A 24,753-nucleotide genomic window follows, 5' to 3' on the forward strand; every position below is an offset into this window, starting at 1 on the left:
AATGGCCATTAAATGCATTAGAACATTATATATTCCTACATAAGTGCTTCTTGTTACTGGGTGAGAATACTACTTTATACACAGTTTTGTTTTTCTATTTGCAGTTTTAATTGATGTATTACACCAAAAACAAAAACCAAAAAAAAAACACCATTTTATGTTCATAAAGTGTAATTTCTAGGTTCACTTAGAATACATTTTATTTAATAAGGTAAAATTCTTTTGGCACACTATTAAATACAGAAACTCCTTTCAAAAAACTACCTTATATTAGACATGTAATGCTTTTTATGTATATACTATATACTGTATACAGTATGGTGTACAAGAGTGCCCTGTGTAAATAGACATATTTTGCATTCCTTTCAGGAGTGGTTACTGATTCCTGACTACAGATGCCTATTATTAGTTGGGCATTTGTGCTTGCAACGTATTGAATGTATGAAGAATGAAATAAAATCAAACCTTATTTTTGTACAGTTTTGAAGTTTGTACTTGGAACTGACCACCTTCCCTTCCTTGTGGAGAGCTGTACAGTGTGTAAATCTGCCTTTACCTTGGATTGGTACAGTATTTTTGCATCTGTGGGACCTACTTTTTTTGTTCAGTAGTTGAACTATATATAAACTGTACAATCTGTAAAGTTTTTATAGAATATTCAGCTGTGAAAACTGGTTAAAATAAAACTAATATTTCTTAACACATTCTAACAACAACAACAAAAAAGAACATTATATATTCAATTGACAAAGGTAGTATAAAGTGGGCTTACATTTAGCCTGATTTACAAGAGAGGATTTCTAGATTCAGGACAACAGTTAATCAATATTCTCTGGAAAGTCCACTATTAAGCAATCCTTGACTTATGACTAGGTAGAACATCTCATAATTTCAGGAATTCATCACTTATCCCACCATCCTAAATCTGGGGCCTGAATTCAAGCCAAACCCCAGAAAAATAGAGAAAGTACTGTTATAAAGATGTCAAACCATCTTATGAATTCTAGTGTTAAGTAGTCCAACTGTTTTCTGAATTACAGATTCCACTGATTAGATACAATCTTCAATCATTAATAAACAATACAGCAATTTCACAAATCTTACTATGTCAACTCTCCTTCCTACAGAATAAACTTCACCTTCAAAATTAAATGTAAAATTCTATTTAGTATTCAAAGCCTCTTCCAAACTCCCTGTTCCCCTTTCCAAATCTTCCTATATTTTATACCTCCCTCACTTGCCATCCCAATTAATCTGTGATCCAGTGATCCTGGCCTCCTTTATGTTTCTCTCAAGAGACACTCATCTTTTGACTTATAGCATTTCCACTGTTTTCCTTCATGTAAAGAGAGTTCTCCCTTATTTCCTGTTTTCTTCAAGTCCCAAATAAAACCCCACAGTTTAATAAAAATACTATTGGTGTTTTTATTATATATTAGGAATATTAATTAAATATTCAAATTAATTAGAATATTAATCGGGAAGCCTTTCCCACTCCCCCTTAATTTTGTGTCTTTTCTTTGTTGGTTATTTCTAATTTTATCCTTCATAGAACTTGTTTGTACTTGGTAGTTTGTATGTGGTCTCCCTCATTAGCCTGTGAGCTCTTTATAGGTAGGGACTACTTTTTGCCTTTTTCCATATCCTGTAGTGCTTAAATGCCTGGCACATAATAGATATTTAATTTTTATTAACTGACTGGTAAGATATTACATTGAGAAAATACTGGTCTAAATCTGCAGATACCATATATTCCCTGCATAGTAATAACAGACCACTTACTGAAACAGAAAGCAATCTAGACCTGGAGTTTAGGGTTTCTCCAGATAGGCAATTAGTTTATTAGAGAATTTTGGAATCAACAAGACCTCCAAAATGTACTGGTATTGTGATTCAGCCTCTTAACCTCTATAAGCCTTTTCATCATATGTAAAATAGTATTTATATTTGTAGCACCTGTTTGTAAAATTGTATGAAATAAGGTCTTCATAATTCAAAAGTACAAAAAGGAATTCCGTTTTTATTCAGGACTGAGGGGTGAAGGTAGGGAGAGGTTATCCACATATAGCAGAATTAGGGACCAAGGGGTGTAAATTACAGTTGAGCAGATTTTGGCTGAAAAGAGGAAAGGATTACTTACAAATTATAGCTATCAGAAAATGGTGTGGGTTGCTTACTGGGCACAGTTCTTCATCACTGGAATTTCTCTGCAAGGTTAGAATATCTGGGTGGTTGGAAAGAGCATTCAGATAAGGATTCCAAGAGCCGACGTCTAAGGTTTTCTCACTAGGAAAACAAGACAGCATAATTTAGAAGGTATCCCCCATGCAAAAAGTGAGTGGTTTGGAGAAAACAAAACAAAACAAAAAGTTTGGGGAAATTTGTAATGTTGCATTTGTGGGCCAAAAACAAAAACACTTTCCACTGGGAAAGTGGATTAGATGGGGGGCTAACCCCAAGCTGGGGTTAGATTAGAATGCTTTTTTTTTTTTTTTTTTTTTTAGCATTTCTAGAAAGTCTTCTCTTCCAGGATAAACTTAAAATTACCGTACCGTTAACATACACATCCAAATACGTGATCTGCGTGCATCATTACCTAGTTTTACTACATCTGGGAGACAGAAATGACTGAAATGCAATCTGAACATTTCCCTAAATTAGGCTGTATCGCAACTGCCTAAACACCTCAAGATCTGACCGAAGTAAAACCAAGACGTCAGCATTCAAAGGCCCCGCCTAACGCGCTTCATTACGCGCCTCTTACGTTTCGGTGCCCTACAATCCCGGAAGTTTCGTCCCGCCTGCGATGGCGATGGTTGGAGAGCAGTGGGTGTTGGTTGAGATGGTTCAGGCATTGTATGAGGTGAGTCTTTCTTACCCCGCCACTCCAGCAAACGCTGCCAGATGATATACGTGGATTTTAGTCCTAAATGAAGAAGGCGCGAGGAACATTTCTTCTGCCCACTCAGCCTTTTTCTGGCATTTTAATTGTCTTTTTATGCAGCCCAAAGCGGAGGGTTTAGGAAACTGACAAGGAAATTAACCAATGAGCGAGGTCGGCAGAGAGTTGGAGATTTTTTTCATCCAATTAGCAGTGTGGTTAAGGCGGAGGGGGGAAGGGGAGTGTGTGAATATTAAGTGATTTGTACTAGGGAGAACCTATTCAAAACCACAAACATTATTATTTATTAACTGCTTGCGTTGTGCCAAAGTACTGTATATTGGGATTTCGAAGACAAAAAAAAAATTCTTGCCTACGGAAGCGATTAAGGAGATTAGATCTGGTAAAAACTAGATTTGAAAGTGTCAACCAGAGAGAACCAGCCTCTCACCTGTGGGTGGCCAGAGTGCTGCAAGAGCAGGCTAGGAACCTGGTATCAAACAAATTTAATTTCAAAGTGAAGGAAATAGCTTGTAAGCAAATACATAGTGCAGGAGCCCTATCTTTAGTCAGAGGAACCTGCTTTAGTGTGAGCAGATCTTAATACTCCTTAATTCTTAATACTATGCAGTGAGCTTTATCCCTGACAATGAGAGGTAATAGCAACAAAGAGACAAGTTTGATTCCCAGCAGGACTTCATGACTGGAACATGGGTACTTATCCAAGCTTGTCTCAGCTCAGAGATTGAGTACTGGTCACAGCACTACAATAACAATACAATTTTGCCAGAGGGTGAGTACAAAGGGCATTCATTCCCTGGGTAATGAGTGAGTACCTGGGCCTTACCTCTGGAAAATTGGGCATTTTCTAATATCTTGACAGAAGATATTAGAGATGACTGATTTTGCTTTTTTCAGGGGGAGTAACTAACCAGTGATAAAATGGAAAAAAAGGAAAGGTTAGCCGGATGTGAGAAAGGTAGGATAATTAGGAAATGTGTTTGAGAGTCAAAGGATCTTTAAAAAAAAGGAGCTAGCTACATATTGAAAATGGAATACATGAGAAAGAAAGAATGATATGAATGAGAGTGTTTTGAAGACATAAAAAAGGAAGATAATATGAGATTTTGGAAAAAGGAATGTGAGGTTTTATTTTCTTGAAGTGAAAAAATAAGTTTTTGTGTTTTTTGTTTTTTAGCAAGAGAAATATGGAAGAAGACTGGAAACTAGATAACTGGTTCTAAGGCTGAACTTTAGTTTTATGGATTTTTGTTTTGGGTATGAAAGAAAATTCTTTCTTGTTGGGAAGAATAGATATTATTTCATCTAATCTATTGCAAAACAAGCCAGTAATCTTTCACTTACTTTAGTGGTGGCTTACTTTCATTTAATAAATAATTATATAGATTAGATAGATATGGATATTTCAATAATAAAAATATAGTGAACTACAGTTTGAGGGAAGTATTAAGTTTCTTCGTTATATGCTCTGATCATTTTTTATTAAATGTTTGGTTTGACAGTATTATCTCCTTATAGTCCTTATGTGTATATGTGTGTACATACACACACACACACACACACACACACACACACACACACACACACACACACACCTCCTATATCTTTGGTATGATGAAAGAATTTGGAAGAGGGAATGTAATTTCCTTGAGCCTTCTTAACTTTTCCATAACCTTTTTTTCCCTTGAGGTGGGGTTCTTATTAACTTCTGAAATCTGCCAGCTGGAAACCATAGTTTGGGAATGCTAAAGTTGTTGAATAATAGCCCTAAATAGGTTGTCCTATGCCTCAAAGTGAATTATGTTGTAGCTCAAATTTACAGAGCAGCTTAGGGAGTTTTGTGTGGTGTTTTTTTTTTTCCCCCTTTCCATTCTAGTGTACATCTTATATGAATTTGTAAAGGAAGCTTAGTATATAAAGTGTAGTATGTAGGCAGAAGAAATAGGGATCTTCTTTTCTTTCTCTATATTCATTTGTTTTTTTCTCTTTTTTAAATTAAATTACATTTGGTTATAAGTTAGTTGTTAGTTTTAGTTAAACCTCCTTAGTTAAGTAGGTTGTTAGTCATTTGGTGACTGTTTAATTTTCTTTATGTAGATGACTCCCAGATCTAATATATCTTAGTTTCTTTCCTTTCTTTTTTGAATATATCAGTCATCAAGTTATTAAGTAGTTATTGTGAATCAGGCATTGTACTAAGTGCTGGAGATACCAATACAAAGAAAGAAACATTTCTTGTTTCTTTGAAGTGACATTCTAGTCTGGTAGAAGAGACAAAGTACATGTATAAGCATATAGAGCAAAACTATAAAACTGACAAATATTAATATTTATAAAACAGTCAAATACAAGGTATTTTGGGAAAAGGGGTTGATTTGGAAAGACTTCAGTGTACGTAGTGACTTCATGATCTGGAAATAAAGGAGTGAGGGATTGCTGGAACTAAGGTCCAGTCCTTTGTAAAGACATGGAATATTGCATGTGAGGAAAATAGTGAGGCTAATTTAGTTGGATAGCCGAGTGTGAGAGGAAGGGGTAAAGTCTAGTGAAGCTGGAAAAAGGCGATATAGTTGTATAAGGCTTTAAAAGCTAAACAGGAATTTATATTTGACATTTATATTAGATTGAAAACTACTGGAATTTGTTGTCAGTGGTCAGATTTGAACCTAAGGAAAAATCACAATTTCATCTGTGTGTGTAATGGACTTGGAGTAGTGAGAGACTTTAGGCAGAAAGGCCAGATAGGTAGGACTTTGTTGGAATAATCTAGAAAAGGAGTAAATCAGGGCCCTAAAATAAAATGGTAGCTGTACGAGTGGAAAGAAGATCAGAATATAAGGTGTTATAAAGGTAGAAATGGCCGTATTTGACAGCTCATTGAAATATGTAGAATGAAGGAGAATGAGGATTCCAAGATAATAGATTAGAAGGGAGGGTTTAAGATGAAAAATTTCAGTTTTAGACATGTTGAATTTAAGATGTCTCTCTAGGCATCTCAAAGTTCAAAATGACCAAAATAGTATTCATTTTTCCCCTAAAGTCAATTTCTCATCTGAGAACTTTGGGTCATCCTCGATTCCTCTATCTCCTACATATCCTAACCAGTCAAGTCCATTTATACAAGTAACTTTACTTTAGGCACTTAGCATCTCTTGCCTAGCCTTCATTTTGATGTGAATTCACTCCATCTTCCATGTAGCTGCCAAAATTCTTTTCTTTCTCATGCTCCAGTGACTCCCTGTTGCTTCTAGAAGCAAACATGAATTTCTTTGGTGTTGAGAGAACATTATAACATGTCCCCCATTGGTCTCTTTTCAGCCTTATTACACATTCATTACTTTCTGTATACAATGGTCCTATTGCCTATAATTCCATTTCATGCTTTTGCATTGTAACACTGTTCTCTCCCATTACCTCATATCTGTTTTATACATACATACCCACGTGCACTTATACACACAATAGTTCCCAAGGGGAAGGACAATTTTTGCTTTTGTATCCCACTGCCTAGCACGGTAGCACTTTATTGCATGGAAAAGATAATTAATAAATACTTGTTGATAGATTGATTTAAAGATATTTGTCAAACAGGCAGGAAGTTTACTTTATAGCTTTTTCAGATTTTTCATAGATGTAATCATTTCAAATATTTGTTTAATGGTGAAAGCATTTAATCAACATTTAATATACTAGTCTTCATATTGTGTATGTTAAACTTTTATACTTTGAAAGTTCTTGATGTGGATATAGATCATACTTTACATATTTTCATGAAGTACAATTAAGGTCTTTGTACATTAAGAAAAATAATTGTGAAGACTTGGGACAGTGGTTTTCTTCTTTGACTTTACAACTTTCCTGAATGGCTTTAAAAGTCTCTCTTTAAGGACAATCTTTTCACCAAAGAAAGGTGTTCTATATTTATACTTTGCTCTGAAAGAATTGTAGGCCAAAGTGGGAGAGCATTATGACTAATAAAGAGGGACAGATTTGAGAAATACAGAAAGTAAATTAAAATTTCTAATGGTGAACTTCATCTTATTTAGAGATTAATGTAGTTACAGTTTTGTTGTTTGGATTTACAGGCTCCTGCCTATCACCTTATTTTGGAAGGAATTCTAATTCTCTGGATAATCAGACTTCTATTCTCCAAAACATACAAATTACAGGAACGATCTGATCTCACAGCCAAGGTAAGAGATTAAAAATATTTTTCAAATGTTTAACCTATATATAGGATTATTTACTGTCTAGGGGAGGAAAGGAAAGAGGAAGAAAAAATTGGAATGCAAGGTTTTGCAAGAGTGAATGTTGAATAAAAAGCATTGTCATAAAAATAAAAATATTTTTCCATTTTTTTTTGGATGTCTTAAATCATTATTTAATGTAAAGCAAAATGTAATTGATAAGATATAATATTATATACAAGCATTTTGAATAATCAGCTTTTCCAACCTCAATAACATTATCTCTTTTCATGGACTCTGTGGTTTAGTAGACTTACATTTCTTTACTATCACACCCAGCACTGCATCTCTCATCTTTATACCTTTGCCCCATCTTCCATGAATGGATTTTGTCCTCCCTCCTTGTCACTATATTTTAGATTCTCTAGTTTTTTTCAAGGCTCAGCTCAAGTGCCATCCTGTACATGAAGTTGTTACTGACCACCCCCCATTCCCCATTTACACATACTTTCTCTTCCACACAATTGCAGCTATCTTCCCCTTCATTTTCCATTTATTCTTTATATCTCCAGTGCCTAGCATGGTGTTAGGCATATAAAAGTTTAATGAAATTTTTTTTTTGATTGTTTGGAAAAATACTGTTGGAAAATATTGGTATAAAAACAGGATAGTGGAGTTTTTTTTATTTTTAAGGAGAAATTTAAAGGCATTGCGTACATTTTGCCAAAGGCATACTTTTTTTCTCATTCCTTTGTGAAACCTTTTTTATCTGCAATATTTGTCCAGTATATGCATAGAGGGATTTCCTTTCTACTTCATATAATTTTCATGACCTTCACTTACTTAGTTTTTGTTTTTTGTTTTTTTGGGTTTTTTACAAATCTTTCCACATATTTACAATATTACTTTCTCTTGATTCTTGTTCTGCTTATGTGGATGTTTAAGTATCTTTGGTTACATCATTTTCAGTGTTTCTAATAGCGCAATTATTCTAAAGTTGTAGTATCTTTTTTTTTCCCCTCTTACTCTCTTAATGCACTGTGAAGATGGAAAACTGATTTACTGTCACATAAATTAGTTATATACCATTAATTATTGTCATAGAAACACAATTCAATTTACACTTCTCAATGCAAGCAATCAAACTTTATTAATAGAGTGCATTCTAATGCATTCAGTACAAATATTAATCCCACCAAGAACAAGCGTCAACCTGATTTCCCAGGGCTTCCAATAAGCATGTTTTATATCACTGTTCAGCTGTATCAACTGTTCAACATAGTTTCCTCTCTGCCAGTGAGAGGCCATGTGTCTTCCTCTGGCAGATCAGCGTTGCCCTCAATCAAAGAGAGTGGGGAGAGCAAGAGAGGAAGAGATGTTTGAATCTCAAGAGAACATAGGATCTTGTCTTATTTTTGACCCAAGAACAAAACCTAAAAAGTTTTGCAATTTTAACTATAGTCATTATGGTTATATCCAAGTTTTGATTGGTAGCCAGTTATCTGTTTTATTTACATTAACTTGATTGACCTGATAAGATAGAGTTTACCACGTTTTCCCATTTTTGGTTTCTTTTATCTTGGGATCTCTCTAATTTTTAGTTGTTTATGTTGTTGTGCTTATAAATCCATGTTTTTTTTTCCAACCTGTATAGCAAATATGGCTATGTTATTGAAAAAATAAACATCAAAATACTATTACAGAATGGGAGCATAATACAAAATAGAGTCAGTTATGTTAAAACAAGTAACTTTATTTTCCTACATTTCAGGTTTTCTTTTAGCAACTCTTTCAGGTTGATTTAGTTATCTCTGATCCATCTGGAAATCGTCTCTTAAGTACTAGGTAGAATCATATTTTTTGCTGCATTGTTTTCATTTTCAACAAGATTTCTCATAAATATCTCATATTGGATCGAATATATACAAAAGAAGATAATGATCCATATCTGGCCAATTGACCCAGATGGCTCCAGAAGAGAAAGTAAGACTAATGAGTTTGCACATTCTTCCCTCCTTAAATTCAGTTCACTTGCATGTCATGGTGTCATCTCCTTGATATTATGTTCATTTTCGGGAATGAAGAACAAACAAGAATGACCCTTTTTCAGTTTCTCATCATGACTTAGCTGGACTCTATTGTTATTTCTTCTTTTTATTCTTCTTGTTATTTCTTCAATTAGAAAATAAACTTCTTATGGGCAAAGATTATTTCACTATTGCCAGTTTATCCTCAGCTACCTGACATAGAATTTGGTAATAAGTATTTAATGAATGTTTTATTGATTGATGAAATCACAATTAAAATTTTCTGTTTTATTTCTTGATTGCCTCTTGTTTAATTTAGAATTTTCCCTTTTATGCAGTACTAGTAGCAGATAGATAGATGGCACAGTGGATACAACTGAGGAACCTCTGAAAAACCTCAGTTCAAATCCTACTTCAGATATTTACTAGCTAAATGATCCTGAGGAAGTCAGTTAAGCGCTGTGTGCCTCAGTTCCTCATCTGTAAAATGGGAATAATAATAGCACCTACCTTCAGGGTTGTGAGGATCAAATGAGATAATAAATTGTTTAGTACTTAGCAAACAACTAGTGTGCAAACAGTGCACTTTGATAGCGAATAGTTTCATCCGCAGTTTTGTGGTTAAGTCCAGGAGATTGTGAGTATACAAAGTATCCTGGGATTTAGAGTTCGAGGTTAGAATTAGAAATTATATAATTACTCCCTTAAAACTGAGACTTGCAATTCCAATAGACTTATGATAGAGAGAGCTGTCTGCATGTAAAAAGAGGACTATGGGGACTGAATGTGGATCACAATATTATATTTTCACCTTTTTGTTGTTGTTTCTTTGCTTTTTTTTTCTCATTTTTTTTCCTTTTTGATCTGATTTTTTTGGCGCAGCATGATAAATGTGGAAATATGTTTAAAGGATTGTACATGTTTAACCTATATTGAATTCCTTGCTGTCAAAGAGGGGTACAGGGAAGGAAGGGAGAAAAATTTGGAAAACAAGAGTTTGCAAGGGTGAATGTTGAAAACTGTGTGTATTTTGAAAATAAAAAATTATTATTATTAAAAAAAAAAAAAAAAAACCTGAGGCCTGGATTATCAATGCAAAATTTTTCCTCTATTCTATATGCCATAATCTAGTCAAAACATGAGTTTTTGGTATACCTGAAAAGTTTTTTGATTTTACATTTAAGTGCTACTCAAATCATACCACTCATTTACTCTATTTAAAAATTTAAGTAATATCCCATTTTAGAATTAACATATACTCTGCTTATTTCTCAGATTGGTTAGAAACAAAAGACTAGAGATAGTACACATATGAAATCATGGTGCTGAAAATGAACTTAGATTTTAATTCCAACTCTCTTGTTTCACAGGTGAAACTGAGGCCTGAAACTGAAGGAAGTGATTGGTCTGAGGTTATACAGGTGGTAAAAATAATAGATTTAGGGTTCTAATCAAGGTCTTCTGACTTTTTTACTAAAATACATAGGCATATCTAGTGTCTGCTTGCAGAGCCATATTAATAATATAAGACTATTGCAAATAATACTGTAAGTCTATAGATAGAATGATAGAGAGAAAAATGGATTTATTTGATATATTTTTTAATGTTAGTGCTATTTTTCTCAATTACATATCAAAACAATTTTAGCATTCATTTTTTACTAGATTTTGAGTTTCAAATTTTTCTCCTTCCCACCTTTCCTAAAATTTAATTTAGACTAATTTGATATAGGTTAAACATATGCTATCATGTTGAACATATTTCCATATTAGTCACAGTTGTGAAAGAATAAACAAATCAGAAGGAGGGAAAAAAGCATGGAAAAGAATAAAGTAAGTGGAAAAACTATGATTCAATCTGCATTCAGAATCCTTCAGTTCTTTATCTGGTTATAGATAGCATTTTTCTTCTTGAGTACTTTGTACTTTTCTAAAATCATTATATTGCTGAGAAGAACTGAGTCATTCGTAGCTGATCTTTACATAATGTGGCCCACACTTTTTGGTTCTGTTCATTTTACTTGGCATTGGTTTGTATAAGTTTTTCTGGGTTTTTCTGAAATCTCCCTGTTCATCATTTCTTATTGTACAATAAGCATTCCATTCCATTCATATATCACAGTTTGTTCAGCCATTCCCCAGTTGATGAGCCTCAGTTTCCGATATTTTGCCACTACAAAAGAGGTGCTATAAATAATTTTGCATATGTATGTCCTTTTATCTTTTTTATGATCTGTTTTGTATTGTGGAATCAACATTTATCATTTTTCTTTTTCCATCTTATTTTTCCTCTTGTTTGTCCTCTTCTTTCACCCTTTCCTTTTTCACCAATGTTTTGCTTCTATGTATCACTTTTCTCAGTTTGCCATCTGTTCTGACAGTCTTCCTTCTACAGCTTCCTTTTCTTAATTTTACTCCTTTGCTACTTCTCTGATGGGTAAGATAGATTTTTATGTGCAACTGATTGTGTCTATTAATGTCAGTACCTCAAATTCATTTTATATCCATATTCTCCGTCTATGTATATTCCTTCTAGCTGTATTAATTAGTGGATTTAAAAATTACTATTATCATGTAATGGGCCAGAACTGAAACAAGGATTCTTATAAGATGTTAACTCAGTGGAATTGATAAGACAATGGCTATCTAGTTTAGCATGGTGATTAATAGTTCTCTAGTTCATTATGATTGAATTAATCTTACAACAAATAATAGTTCCCTAGTGATAAAATGATTGGCTTATATTCAGTATGATGAATGGATTTAATTGTAATAGAGTATTTTAAAAGGTCAAAATCAGACCTAGAAGGGGGATTGAATAGAACTAGAACAGACTTGGGGAAGACAGAAGACTAGAGGTTGGAGCACAAGCTCTCAGACTGAGACAAGACTTCAAGACAGAGACTGTCATGAGTCCTCCTGCTTGCCCCACAGAAACCAAGACATTCCAGAGGACCTCCAGAAAGCTAGCCCAGGCCCCAGTCAAGGAGTCCAGACTGTGAAGGAGACAATAAAGACTTTTGGACTTTAGCACCTTGCTATTCTCGTGGTGATTATTCAGCTGAAACAAAGGCTCGTCCAAAGACCTCCAGAAAACCAACCAGAACCTTACATTTTGGCATCCAAATATGGGACTAAGGATTTACGTTCAGAAGTCCAGACTGACAGGCTCCTGAGTTAAATGATAAAGTCTCCGTGCCCCCAAAATTAGACAAGAAGGAAACTTTGTTAAGGGCTAACCTAGTGTTTCAGCTGAAATGGGACAAATATTTAGAAAGAAGCCTTCTCCACTATAAGGAAAATGTGTAGAGTACATAGTTAAACTAATAAAAAACCAAGGTTTGATTGTAACTTGGAAGCAGATCATTGAACTCTTCAAAATATTAAAATACACATCTTCTTGGTTCTCTAAGGAAGAAGAATTAGAGCCAGACAAGTGGAATTAGTAGGAGAGCAACTAAGTGAATTTATTACAATGATAATGGTCCTGATTCAATTCCTAAAGAAACATTCTATATAAATAAAACATAATACAATTGGCTTAGGGAATTACATAAGTGTTAGAATAAAGAAAAAGAAGAAAAAACAGGAGGGGGAGGTTACTGAAAAAAAAAAAAAAACAGTTGAAAAGCATGAAGAATTAGACAAAAAAGGAGTTAAGTACAATGCTGATGAAATTAAGGGGTGTGGTGCTTTGCAGCAGGAGCCATTAGAGCATTCTCCATCCCTTGACCTGTGGAGGAAGAAGGGAGAGGGAAGGGGCAGTAACACCAACAGCATCATCCATGAAGCAGCTTTGTCCACCCCCTATGACAAGATTACAGAAGGCACTAGTTAAAGCTAAAAAAGGACAGGATATTTCTGATTTAAAAATAAATGCATACCCTGTTATTCAAGAGTTTGACTCTTCAGGTCAACAAAGGAGAAGATACACTCCTTTTGATCTGGAAAAAATCAAAGGTCTGAAAAAAGAGTTGCACTCTTTATGGAGCTAGATCATCTTATGTTAAGGTGGTATTAGGGAATTTGGCTTATGAAATTTTAACCCCTAGTAATTGGAAATCTATAGCAAGGACATGTTTAGAACCAGGACAAAACTTGTTGTAGCTTTCAGAGTATAGTGAACTCTGTAGAATACAAGCTCAACGAAATAGGCAAACTGGAGTTAATATACAAATCACCTTTGACCAACTAGCAGGTAAAGGTCAGTATGCAGACACTTTAGCACAGATTAATTACCCTTTGATAGCATGTGAGCAAATTGCTGCTGCTGCTATCAAAGCATGGGGCACCCTCCCAAGGAAGACAAGATAGAGGGGAAGCCTTCACGAAAATAGAGCAAGCTTCAAATGAACCCTTTGCTGATTTCGTGGGGATTTTTCCAGACAGCTGTCATATGAATGATTGGTGAAAATGTAGCAACAGGAATAATGATAATAATGATAAAAACAGCTTGCTAGAGAAAATGCTAATGAGGTTTGTAAAAGAATTATCCCTGGGACTACACAAAGATGTTCCTTTAGAGGAGGTCATAAAAATACTGTGCCGCAGTGGGTACAAATGCCTTTTATACCCAGGCTATGATGAACATGGGAAGAAAGGGTCTCTCTAGGCAAGGGACTTCCAGAGAGACTCGTTGATGCTTTCAGTGTTGTTAAGTAGGGCATCTAAAAGCTCAATGTTGGCATAGAGATAGAGTGAAAGCTCAGGGTGATAGAACAAGACCTCAAACCCTATGTCCAAAATGCAACAAAGGCTTCCACTGGGCCTCAGCCTAGGGAAATGAGAGGTGGGGCCCAGCCCCAGGGTCCAAAGCAAAAAACAGGTGGGGCATGATGGCAGCCAAGTTTTACACCCAGAGAGGCTTTAGAAGTTCTGGTATTGGTATGATCAATTAGCAGAGAAACACTCAGATGGGAGAAAGGACTTAAAACTGGGGAGAATACAGGCTTTATAACCCGACAGAAGGGCAGTGTCCAGTGTGTGCAACTCCAATATAATCTCCAGGTGATGTGGAGAGATCTAGAAAATGGTGAATGGAAAGGACCAGATAGGTTAATTGCTTGGGGGAGAGGATTTGCTTGTATCTCTACAGATGGAAAAGGAATCAGATGGGTACCAACAAGCCATATTTGCCTTGTCCAACAGAAAGACACAGAAAAAGAGAAAAACCTTGAAACAAGGGAGAAGACCTAAGAAACATCTGGCCCTGAAAGAGAGCATGGCTGATAATAAGATTGTTACAGAACTTCAAAACTCCCAGAAATCATTGGATTCCCTGAGATGAAAAATTGTTTATGAGACTGTTGCAGAACTTCAAAACCAGCAGGAATCATTGGGTTTCTTGACACATAATGAGACTATTGTAGGATTTCAAAACTTGCAGGAATCATTGGATTCCCTAACATATGAAGTAATGGACAATAGATTGGTTTTGGACTATTTCTAGGACTTACAGACATGTGTAACTCCTCATATTGATTCTTGTTGTGTGTTATATCACTACTAGCCTGTGTTATATTGCTATACCTCCCATGTTGATGGATTTATTTATACCTGTTTGTAGTGAGACCCTTCAGAAACCTGTTAACAAAATCTGGTTTGACTCCCCAATTTTTTTGGTGTTTTCATCTCCCTGAGACATCAGAGAGGGTGTGATCACCTCTTTTTTTGATGTTTTCATCCCCTTTTCTGAGAAGTCAGGAGGGGAGTGATCGCCTCCTTTTTGGGGTTTTCATCTCCCTGAGAAGTCAGGGAGGGTGTGACCAACTATGTTCTAAAACAGAAGAAAGCAGGAGATGTAATGGGCCAGAACTCTGAAACAAGGATTCTTATAAGATATTAACTCAGTGAAATTGATAAGACAATGGTTATCTAGTTTAGCATGGTGATTAATAGCTCTCTAGTTCAGTATGATTGAATTACGCTTACAACAAATAATAGTTCCCTAGTGATAAAATGATTGACTTATATTCAGTATGATGAATGGATTTAATTGTAATAGAGTATTTAAGAAGGTCAGAGTCAGACCTGGAAGGGGGATCAAATAGGACTGGAACAGACTTGGGGAAGACAGAAGACTAGAGGTTGGAGCACAAGCTCTCAGACTGAGACAGACTTCAAGACAGACTGTTGTGGTGGTCCTCCTGCCTCCTCCACAGAAACCAAGACACATTCCGGAGGACCTCTACAAAGCTAGCCCAGGCCCCCGGCAAGGAGACAAGACTGTGAAGGAGACAATAAAGATTTTTGGACTAGTTGTTCTCGTGGTGATTACTCAGCTGAAACTGAAGGCTGGTCCAAAGATCTCCAGAAAACCAAACGGAACATTACAGTATCATCTTCCCATGTAGGGATGTAAATAGTACATCTCACACCTCATGCCAAAATAAAGTCAAAATGGGTACATGATTTGGGCATAAAGGGTGATAACTATTATCAAATTAGGAGAACAAGAGATAATTTATCTATAAATCTTTGGAGAAGGGAGGAATTTATGATCAAAGAAGAACTAGAGAACATTATGAAAGACAAAATGGACAACTTTGTTTACATTAAATTAAAAAGATTTTGCATAAACAAAACCAATACAAACAAAATTAAAAGGGAAGTACAGTGATGGGAAACAATTTTTATGGCCATTATTTCTGATAATGGCTTCATTTCTAAAATATATAAAGAACTATTATCAAATTTATAATACAAGTCGTTCCCTAATTGAAATGATCAAAGAATATGAATAGACTATTTTCATATGGTGAAATTAAAGCCATCAATAATTAATTGCTCTAAATAAAATGCTCTAAATCACTATTGATTAGAGAAATGCAAATTAAAACTACTCTGAAATACCAACATTCATCTCTCAGATTGACTAAAATGACAGGAAAAGATAATGATGAATCTTGGAGGGAATGTGAGAAAACTGGGACATTGTTTGTGGAGTTCTGAAATGATCCAGCCATTATGGAGAGCAGTGCCAGATAGTGGGTAACCTTGGCAAGACCCTGTAGTCCAGTAAAAGAAACTCTGCTAACAATGTCTGGTTCAGCTCCCCATTCCTCCCTCTCCTCAAGGCCTTTTGACCTTCCTGAGAAGTCAGTCTGCAGTGACAACCTGTGTTGTAATTAAAGCAGAGTTTGCTTAGATGGGGTTTGCTGCTGTGTAGGGATACTTCCACTTCTAAACATCTACACACAATAGCAAGTTGTTTATGTGGTCCTTTACACATATCCTTCAACCCAGCTGTTCCACTACTGACTCTGTATCCCAAGGAAATCATAAAGGAGGGGAAAGAAACTATATATGCAAAAATATTTGTAGTAGCAAAGAATTGGAAAAAGGAGTAGATGTTTATCATTTGAGGAATGATTGAACAAGTTATGGCATATGAAGGTAATGGAATAGTAAAGGCCTGGAAAGATTTACATAAATTGATGCTGAGCAAAACAAACAGAACCAGGAATACGTTGTATATAACAACATAACATAATAAAGATTGAGTGATGATAAACAAGGAAAGATTTGGTTCTTCTTAGTGGTTCAGTGATCAAGGCAATCCTTATAAACTTTGGATAGAAAACATCATCTGCATTCAGAAAAAAAGTACTGTGGAGATTGAATGTCATCTGTTTTTTTTCCTGAGGAAAATTTTCAAGTTGTTGACTTTTTAAAAAAATAATTCTCTTGTGTTACTCTCATTTCTTTTCCCAATTTTTCTTCTACCTCTCTTATATAATTTTTAAGCTCCTTTTTGAGCCCTTCTATAAGTTCTTTCTGGGCTGGAGACCACTTCCTATTGTTCTTTGGTTTTTCCCTTTTGTTCTGATTTTTCTCTGATAAGATGATTCATAAAGAAGTATGTGTTTTAAAAGTTAATATACATGTATAAATAGAAATAAAATAATAAAGGAAAAATTAGTAAATTGTTTATTTCATTATTCTTGCAATATTTTTCCTTGATATAATATAATAATTGACTATAATGTTTCTTGGTGTTTTTGTTTTGGGATCTCTTTCCTGAGGTATTTGGTGAATTCTTTTAATATCTATTTTATCTTCTAGTTCCAGGATATGAGGAAAATTTTCCTAGATAATTTCTTGATAGATGCTTTCCAAATTCTTTTAATTATGGCTTTCCAGTAGTCTAATTATTTTGACATTTTCTCTCTTGGATCTATTTTCCAGGTTTGTTGTTTTGCCCATGAAGTTTTTTCTTTTTCTTCCATTTCATTTCATTTTCTTGAATTTGATTGTTTCTTGATATCTCATATAGTCATTAGCTTCCACTTGTCTAGTTTTAAGTTTTAAAGATTTGATCTCCTTTTCTGTTTCACCGCTTCTACTTTTTAAATCATTTTCTTTTTTTTTTTCAAGTTGTTGACTTTTTAAAAAAATAATTCTCTTGTGTTACTCTCATTTCTTTTCCTAATTTTTCTTCTACCTCTCATATAATTTTTAAGCTCCTTTTTGAGCCCTTCTCTAAGTTCTTTCTGGGCTGGAGACCACTTCCTATTGTTCTTTGGGGTTTTTGCTTATAGCTTTTTGACATTGTTGTCCTTTTCTGCATTTTGTCTTTGATCTTCTTCCCATTTAATGGCTTTCTATGGTCACATTCTTTTTTTGTTGTTGCTCATCTTTTTTGGCCCTTTTCTTTTCTTTTACATTTGAGCTCTGTTTCCCAGATAGAGGGGATACTGTCTCAGGGTTCTTGTGCCAGCGACTGTAGACCCTGACTGTTTACTTAGTGCTCATGCAACCTCATATCTGGTGCTATACTGAGTGGATGAGATAGGGACTGATTGGCACTGCTGGAGGCCAAAGGGGTCTAGCAGCTTACCTTGCTGCACAGCCAGGGTCTGTAGTGGTAGTGTCTGGGATGTGCTGAGGTCTGTGAGCCTATATTTCCCCCAGGCTATTTGACTGGCTTCTGAAAATTGCCTGTTTGCTATGTCGAAGCATGAGGCAATTCTTAGAGTTGGAATCTGTTGTTCCCTGGTTATGCTGAGACATGCTCAAAGTCCTGGTGTTGGCCTTTGCCTGCTTCTTTGCTCTAGATCTCCCCCCAGTTTGCTTAAATGGCGTTTGCTGCTGGCTAGGGATATTTCCACTCCTAGACTGCATCCCCTTTTTGTCTGAGTTAAACAGACCATTTTGCTGATTTTCCAAGATTCTTGGACTAAAAAATTGTTTTACCCCATCTGTTTGCTGGTTCTTCTATTTCCAGGATTTGGTTCAGGGCACTCTATTATAGTTGTTTGGAGGAGAATATGAGAGGGTTTCTGTGATTTACTGCTTACTCTACCATTTTGTTTCCCAAAAGTCCAATTTACTCAGTTTTTAGTAGCTCTTGAACTGGTTTTTCATAGCTATCTTTTTTGTTATTGCAGTTAGATGAAGCTAAATACATGCCTCTTGTTGTTTGAAAACAAGCCCTTTGTCTTAGTTTTGGGGGACTAGGGGTGTTATTTGATCTAGTTGATGTGGAAATGTTACATGCATATATACATACATACATACATACATATATATATACATATATATATATGTGCATGCCTCCTTGTGTCTAATGGTAGCCATGGGATGGGGGGGTCTGGGAGAAGAAAAAAATTTACATGATTATTTTGTTGTTTATTTGAAAGAATTAGCAAGTTATACAGTCATTTTTGTTGTACTGTGTTAAAGAAATAGTTGTTTTATTCCATAAATTAAAAAAAAAAAAAAAGGCAAGAAAGGACATTTGTATAAAACACTAAAAAAAAGGAGCCACTTAGTACTTGAGCATAGACAGTTCTGAGGACCTGAAAGTAAACAGCTCTTTAAGAAGTTTTTTTTAAAGGAAATAATGAAGGCAAATGTGGTCTGTACCTAGGAATTGATTTATTTGAGGGTTTTGAGATTGAAAGCTGAGAAATCTTGATAACCAAGACTTTCCTGTGTTATAGCTGATAAAAATGAGTATTTTTGATTTCTTAAACTAAGTTACAGGTGGTTTATCTCGCTCATATGAAAAAGCCTTGATTTCAAATAAGAGAAAAATTAGAAGAGAAGCTGGGGATTTAAAAGATAGAAACTGATGAGAGAACCTATTTATGGAAGCAAGACATCAGATGTTGGAATTCTTACAAAGTGTTAACTCTAATGTTGATAGAGACAATAATTATCTAATTTAGCATGGTTCAGTATGATTGATCTGATCTTACAAGGAGATATTATGGGCCAGAACTTGAAACAAGGTACTAAGTGGAACTGATAGAAACAATGCTTGTGTTCACACCTTTAGAGAGCTCATATAAGCAAGAAGCTCTTAGGGCCACAGAGCACTCTGGGACAGACACAGAGGCACTCTGGGAGATACAGAAGCTCACACGCCCTCTCTTGGAGGCAAGACAGATTCATTCCACCTTTCACCTTGGTGCTGGCTGGAGACATTTGGAAGAAGAGAAGCCGAAGCTGGCAGAGGCAAAAGATTAGGGGCAAGAGCTCTTGGAACCAAGGAGAGATAGGCCTCTAAGAAAGCTAACCGGGCCTCAGGAAGAAGATTCAGAAACAGGAGAAAATACACGTTTGGATTTTATCAGCTGGCTGTATTTAAAGTGATTATTACTTTTAACTGAAACTAAGGCTGCCTCCAGAAAACCTTCCCAAGAAACCTGCTCTCCCAGAGAACCATCATATGTTATATAAAAGAAGAGAACACCACAATCAGAAGCTAGTGGAGCCTAGAAGATTACAAGAGCATATCCTGGTTGAGACCAACTAGTCAGACAAGTTCCTCTTGATATGAGGAACTAATCTGTTTGGAAGAAAGCTCTGATAAAGGGAGGCTGATCAGGAAAAAAAAAAAATTGCTTTTGAAGAGGTTAGGAAAAGATTGCTTTACTTTCTGTTCATCTTCAATTTTGAGAGGTAATAGGCTAGCCTACATTGCTAGAAAAGAGAAAACAAAGCAAGAGGAAGGGCACAGATTACAGCCATACATGAACTACTTTTCTAAAATTGCTTAACACAATTTTAATGGTTGTGAATATCAGAGAAGCAGGTTTATCCCAATAGAAAGACATAGAGGAAGGACAATTCTATCCTAAAAAGACTCAAAAGAACTAAGAACATCAAGCTTTGATGCCCAATTGCCCTGGGAATACAAATTTTCCTACTTAATGTGCCTCATTTGTGGGTTCTGTCATTTGTACTCATTCTTCCTTATTTAATGATGTGTGCATTGCTGGGAAAGTATGATCCAGTGTAGCAGGTTTTTGAGTGGACTGTTATGTGATAAATATTTTCACTTTGCATCCTGGTAGTATTTCTTATTTCTGAGTTAATGCTATCATTTTGGCTGGTTTGTGTAAATGGGAAGCACACAGATTAGTTCTTGTGAATTAGAGTGATAAGAAATGCATCCTGAGAGAAAGTTGTAGCCTTTCTTTGAGGAATCTTAATCTGCTAATGTGGGTACAAGTGGGATGAACCTCAATTTTGGAAAAAGCCTGGGGAGAGAAGATTGGCCTGAGTAAGTCTGGTAATAATAGCAGTTTTACCACAACAGTAATTGTGGAAGGAAGCAATAGACTTTAATTTATTTTGAAGTAAAATCAGGTCTATTTTTGAAAATAACTTCATTATTTAAATTTTTTTTTTTTCAGACCAAGAGTATCAAAATGATTGTGGCAGGAAGGAAAGAATTATAATATTTTGGCTATAAATATTTATGCTTTAATGTGATATATTTCAAATACAAGCACAATCTTATGATTAACATTTTAAAATATTGTAAATACTATGTTTAAATATTTTCTGGTGTTTATAAAGCAACCTTTTCTATAAATTGTTGTATATTTTGCCTTTTTTCTCCTATAGGAAAAGGAAGAATTAATTGAAGAGTGGCAGCCAGAACCTCTTGTTCCTCCTGTTCCAAAAGACCATCCTGCTCTTAATTACAACATTGTTTCAGGGTAAATACAGTTTGGCTACTCTAGAGGATTTTTAAAAATCTCCAGTTTAGTTGCTGCATTTGTTGAAATTTATCTGGAAATTCATCTGAAATGTAGTATTAGTTAGCTTTTGGGAAGAAGAGGATCTTTGTTTTGGGGGGGTTTTTGGTATGTGTGTAATTTCCAATGTGTTAATCAATAGATATATCATCTGCTATCACATATCCTTGTGGTACATTATTCTTAGAGATATTTGTAGATTGTAATTCTTTTAGCACATAAGTTGACAGAATCACTATATTTCTCAGGTGCTTTTGTTTTTGAAGAATGGATGTAGAAGAAAAAAATGAAGCATGAATGAGAATTAGGAAAGTGAGGTTAGGTCCTCAAATAGTGACTATAAAAGCTAGAAATAGGATGTTGTGGTTCGATATATTTACAGCTCATATGACATGTATTTGGGAAACAGGCAGAGGAAGTATGGAAGTTATAAACTGATATTAATTTGTAGAAAAAGTATTTGAGAGAAAGAAATCTTTATACTGTAAGTAATCCTGAATCTTTCTCTAAGTATTTATGTTCTGATGTAAAAATGTTAATGTTAAAAGTAAAAATGTTCTGATATCATTTTATATTACTTAGCTCTTTCTCCAGTGGCATTCACTTGTCATATTTCTTTCTACATAGAAAATATCTAGTTACTCCATGGATAGTATTTTTTTTTTTTGGCAAGAGACTTCAGCACTTGAGAAAAAGAAAAGCCTTATAAAGCTTTTGAGGGAAAAAAGCTTGTCTTAATGAAGCTGTATTCAGATACATGCTATTTCTATAATTTCATCCATTTATCCATGCTTGCTTTCTGAATTCCTTGAAATTAAATTGTCCCTTTTAGAAAATGGAACTTTATTCTGCCCCTTTTTCTCTGACTTCCTTTAACTGTTAATTTTGAAAAACTGCTTAACTCCTAAGAAACATGTCCTCTGATCCTTTTTGTTTTGGTCTTTTTGATAATTTTATAATTCACAATTGTCAAATTCTTTCCAGGATACAAAAAACTCTTGTTATCTCAAGTTGGATTTAAAGCTAATGCAAACAGTTTACTTAACTTAATATACTTTTTCCTTTCTTTTCAGAACAATAAAATGTAGGAACATTATATACATTATACCTAGGAAGTAGTAAACTGTTAATTGATTAAGGCTAGATATATATGTATATTTGAAATTTATAACTTTTCAGTATGCTGTTTTGATTCTTTTTTTTTTTTTTTTTTTTTTTTTTTTGCTGAGGCAATGGGGGTTAAGTGACTTGCCCAGGATCACACAGCTAGGAACTGTTAAATGTCTGAAGGCAGATTTGAACTCAGGTCTTCCTGAACTCAGGGCTAGTACTCTATCCACTGCACCATCCAGCTGCCCCCTGATTCTTTTTTTTTTTTTTTTTTAAACAGTATTTTCTTTTTTCCAAATACATGTAAAGATAGTTTTTAACATTCACCTTTGCAAAATCTTGTGTTCCAAATTTTTCTTCCTCTCCCCTCCCCAAGACAAGCAATTCAGTATAAGTTAAATGTGTACAGTTATTCTAAACATATTTCCAGATTCATAATTCAGCACAAGAAAAACCAGCTACAAAGGGGGAAAAAACATGAAAAAGAAAAAACAACAACAGCAAAAGGTGAAAATACTATGCTTTGATCTACTTTCAGTCTACAGTTCTCTCTGTGGATGAAGATGGCAATTTCTGATGTTTTCATTCTTAAGATATAGGGGATAATGGAAGTACTTACAGTATTGTATTGATGAACAAATGAAATGATTTATACAAGATGCTTAACAAAATTTAAAATTCCTTTTAAGTGTCAGATACTCTTATTTTTGTTTTCTGGGAGAAAATGAATATCAGTATGCAGATAGAGGTCAGTGGAAAAGATGATGTGGTATTTGGTGTCTCTAAAATATGGATTTGTATTTTTAAAATTCTTTTTCTTTTTTTTTTTTTCTTAGCCCCCCGGGCCATAAAATTGTGGTGAATGGAAAGGAATGTATAAACTTTGCATCTTTTAATTTTCTTGGACTTTTGGATAATGCTAGGGTAAAGGTAAATACAACTACTGATAATGTTGATTTCTAAAATAAATCACAATTAACATCTCTTTTGAATCTCATGCTTCTTGTATATAAAATAAGAAGGTTAAACTAGATAGTTATTGCTGTTATTTCTTTCAACTTTAAATCTATGATCCTATTATATACTGATCATAAAGTTAGTCAAATTTTTTCCAGTTGTTTTTTAATTTATATGTTTTTAGCACATTTTAGTTATGTTAGTTAAGCTTTGTTTCATTGGCTTAGTTAGACGTAGTGTAGCAGCAAAAGCACTGAAGTAGTCATAGGGCCTAGATTTAAAATCTGGCTTATTAATTTAGTACCCTTTCTGGACTCAGATTTCTTAATCTTTAAGGTATCTGTCTCTAAGGTTTTTTTCTATTTGTAATTTATGAGTAGAGATAAATAATCTGGATTTACTAAATAATGTGTACTTGCATTGCTTGGAGAGAAAAAACAGACCATTATATGTTTAGTCTTAAATAATTTGTAATTCTAGATTTTTCTAGGTAGTTACTTTGTTTTTTCTTGGAATGGAGAGCTTTAGTTATTGAGCTTTAAGCTAATTTAGTTTTTTGTATGTTTTGGTTACTGACCACATTTAGTGTTTTTCATTTCAAACTACAGATAAAATTGGGATATTTATAATCAATTATTCTGATTAAACAATAAGGGTCCATTTCCATTCATTAAATTTTCTTAAAATGTTTTTTAATTATAAAGGAGGCAGCTTTATCATCTCTAAAAAAATATGGTGTTGGGACTTGTGGACCTAGGGGATTTTATGGCACATTTGGTAAGTATATCTTCCACATTCTTTTTAATTCACTAGTTTTCAAGTTGCCATAGAGTTAAAACTTTTGTATTAAGTTTTCCTGGTATTTTAGGAAGGCACTGAAGGAACTCATTGAAATTATTGTATTTGAAGTAAATGGACACTTTCACTTCTTTTTTTACCTTAATATTTATAATTGATTCTAGAATGAAATTGTGATTCATGTATATAAAACATTATATTTAGTACAAAGTTGACTATAACTTGAAATGAATGAACCTGTAAACCTAAATTTTGATGTGGTATTTGGTCAGATGTCCTTTTTCAGGAGTAATAATTAGGAAACGTGAATTTCTTTATATCTGGGGATAGGCTCAGAGCAAAATTTTGTAAGCTGTCAATTTTTTTTTTTAAGCTTTATAAGATTAATGTATGTATAAAAGAACTTGTATACAGTTATAATCAAATGAACTGGGGACACTAAAAATATGGTAGAGAAAATACTATTTTTCCTTATAAGTAATAAAAGTAGGTTGTATCTCAGAAAAGACATTAAGTGACCAAAAATCTTCACTTTGACAGAATAATTAACCAGAAACTGAAACATCTTTGACATTAGAAAATCATCAGGTATCAGCTTAATACTTAAACTTTGTAGCTGAATGTATATATTTTAGATTTAAAGACCTATAAGTAAAGAAAGTTACAGTGGAATTGATCAGAGAAAAACAAATTAAGACATTTCTGAAGTACCACTACACACCTCTGTGATTGGCTAAGATGATAGAAAAAGATAATGATGAATGTTGGAGGGGATATGG

At 34.4% G+C, this 24,753-nt stretch overlaps 1 protein-coding gene across 2 annotated transcripts in view; it reads left to right on the forward strand.

The window, feature by feature from the left end:
- The first annotated feature begins 2,763 nt into the window (after window positions 1-2,763).
- The window catches only part of SPTLC1 (serine palmitoyltransferase long chain base subunit 1), a 114,901-nt gene continuing 92,911 nt past the window's right edge, over window positions 2,764-24,753 (forward strand). Inside the window, exons 1-5 of one of the 2 annotated variants that reach the window (XM_051962393.1) lie at window positions 2,764-2,863; window positions 6,988-7,095; window positions 20,976-21,070; window positions 23,056-23,149; window positions 23,881-23,953. In XM_051962393.1, coding sequence (XP_051818353.1) covers window positions 2,807-2,863; window positions 6,988-7,095; window positions 20,976-21,070; window positions 23,056-23,149; window positions 23,881-23,953 — 427 coding nt within the window. In that variant the 5' untranslated portion in view covers window positions 2,764-2,806. The remainder of the gene's footprint in view (window positions 2,864-6,987; window positions 7,096-20,975; window positions 21,071-23,055; window positions 23,150-23,880; window positions 23,954-24,753) is intronic. The other variant, XM_051962391.1, reaches the window with a different exon arrangement.

The sequence above is a fragment of the Antechinus flavipes genome, chromosome 1 (assembly GCF_016432865.1).
Source record: "Antechinus flavipes isolate AdamAnt ecotype Samford, QLD, Australia chromosome 1, AdamAnt_v2, whole genome shotgun sequence".
Lineage (NCBI taxonomy): Eukaryota > Metazoa > Chordata > Mammalia > Dasyuromorphia > Dasyuridae > Antechinus > Antechinus flavipes.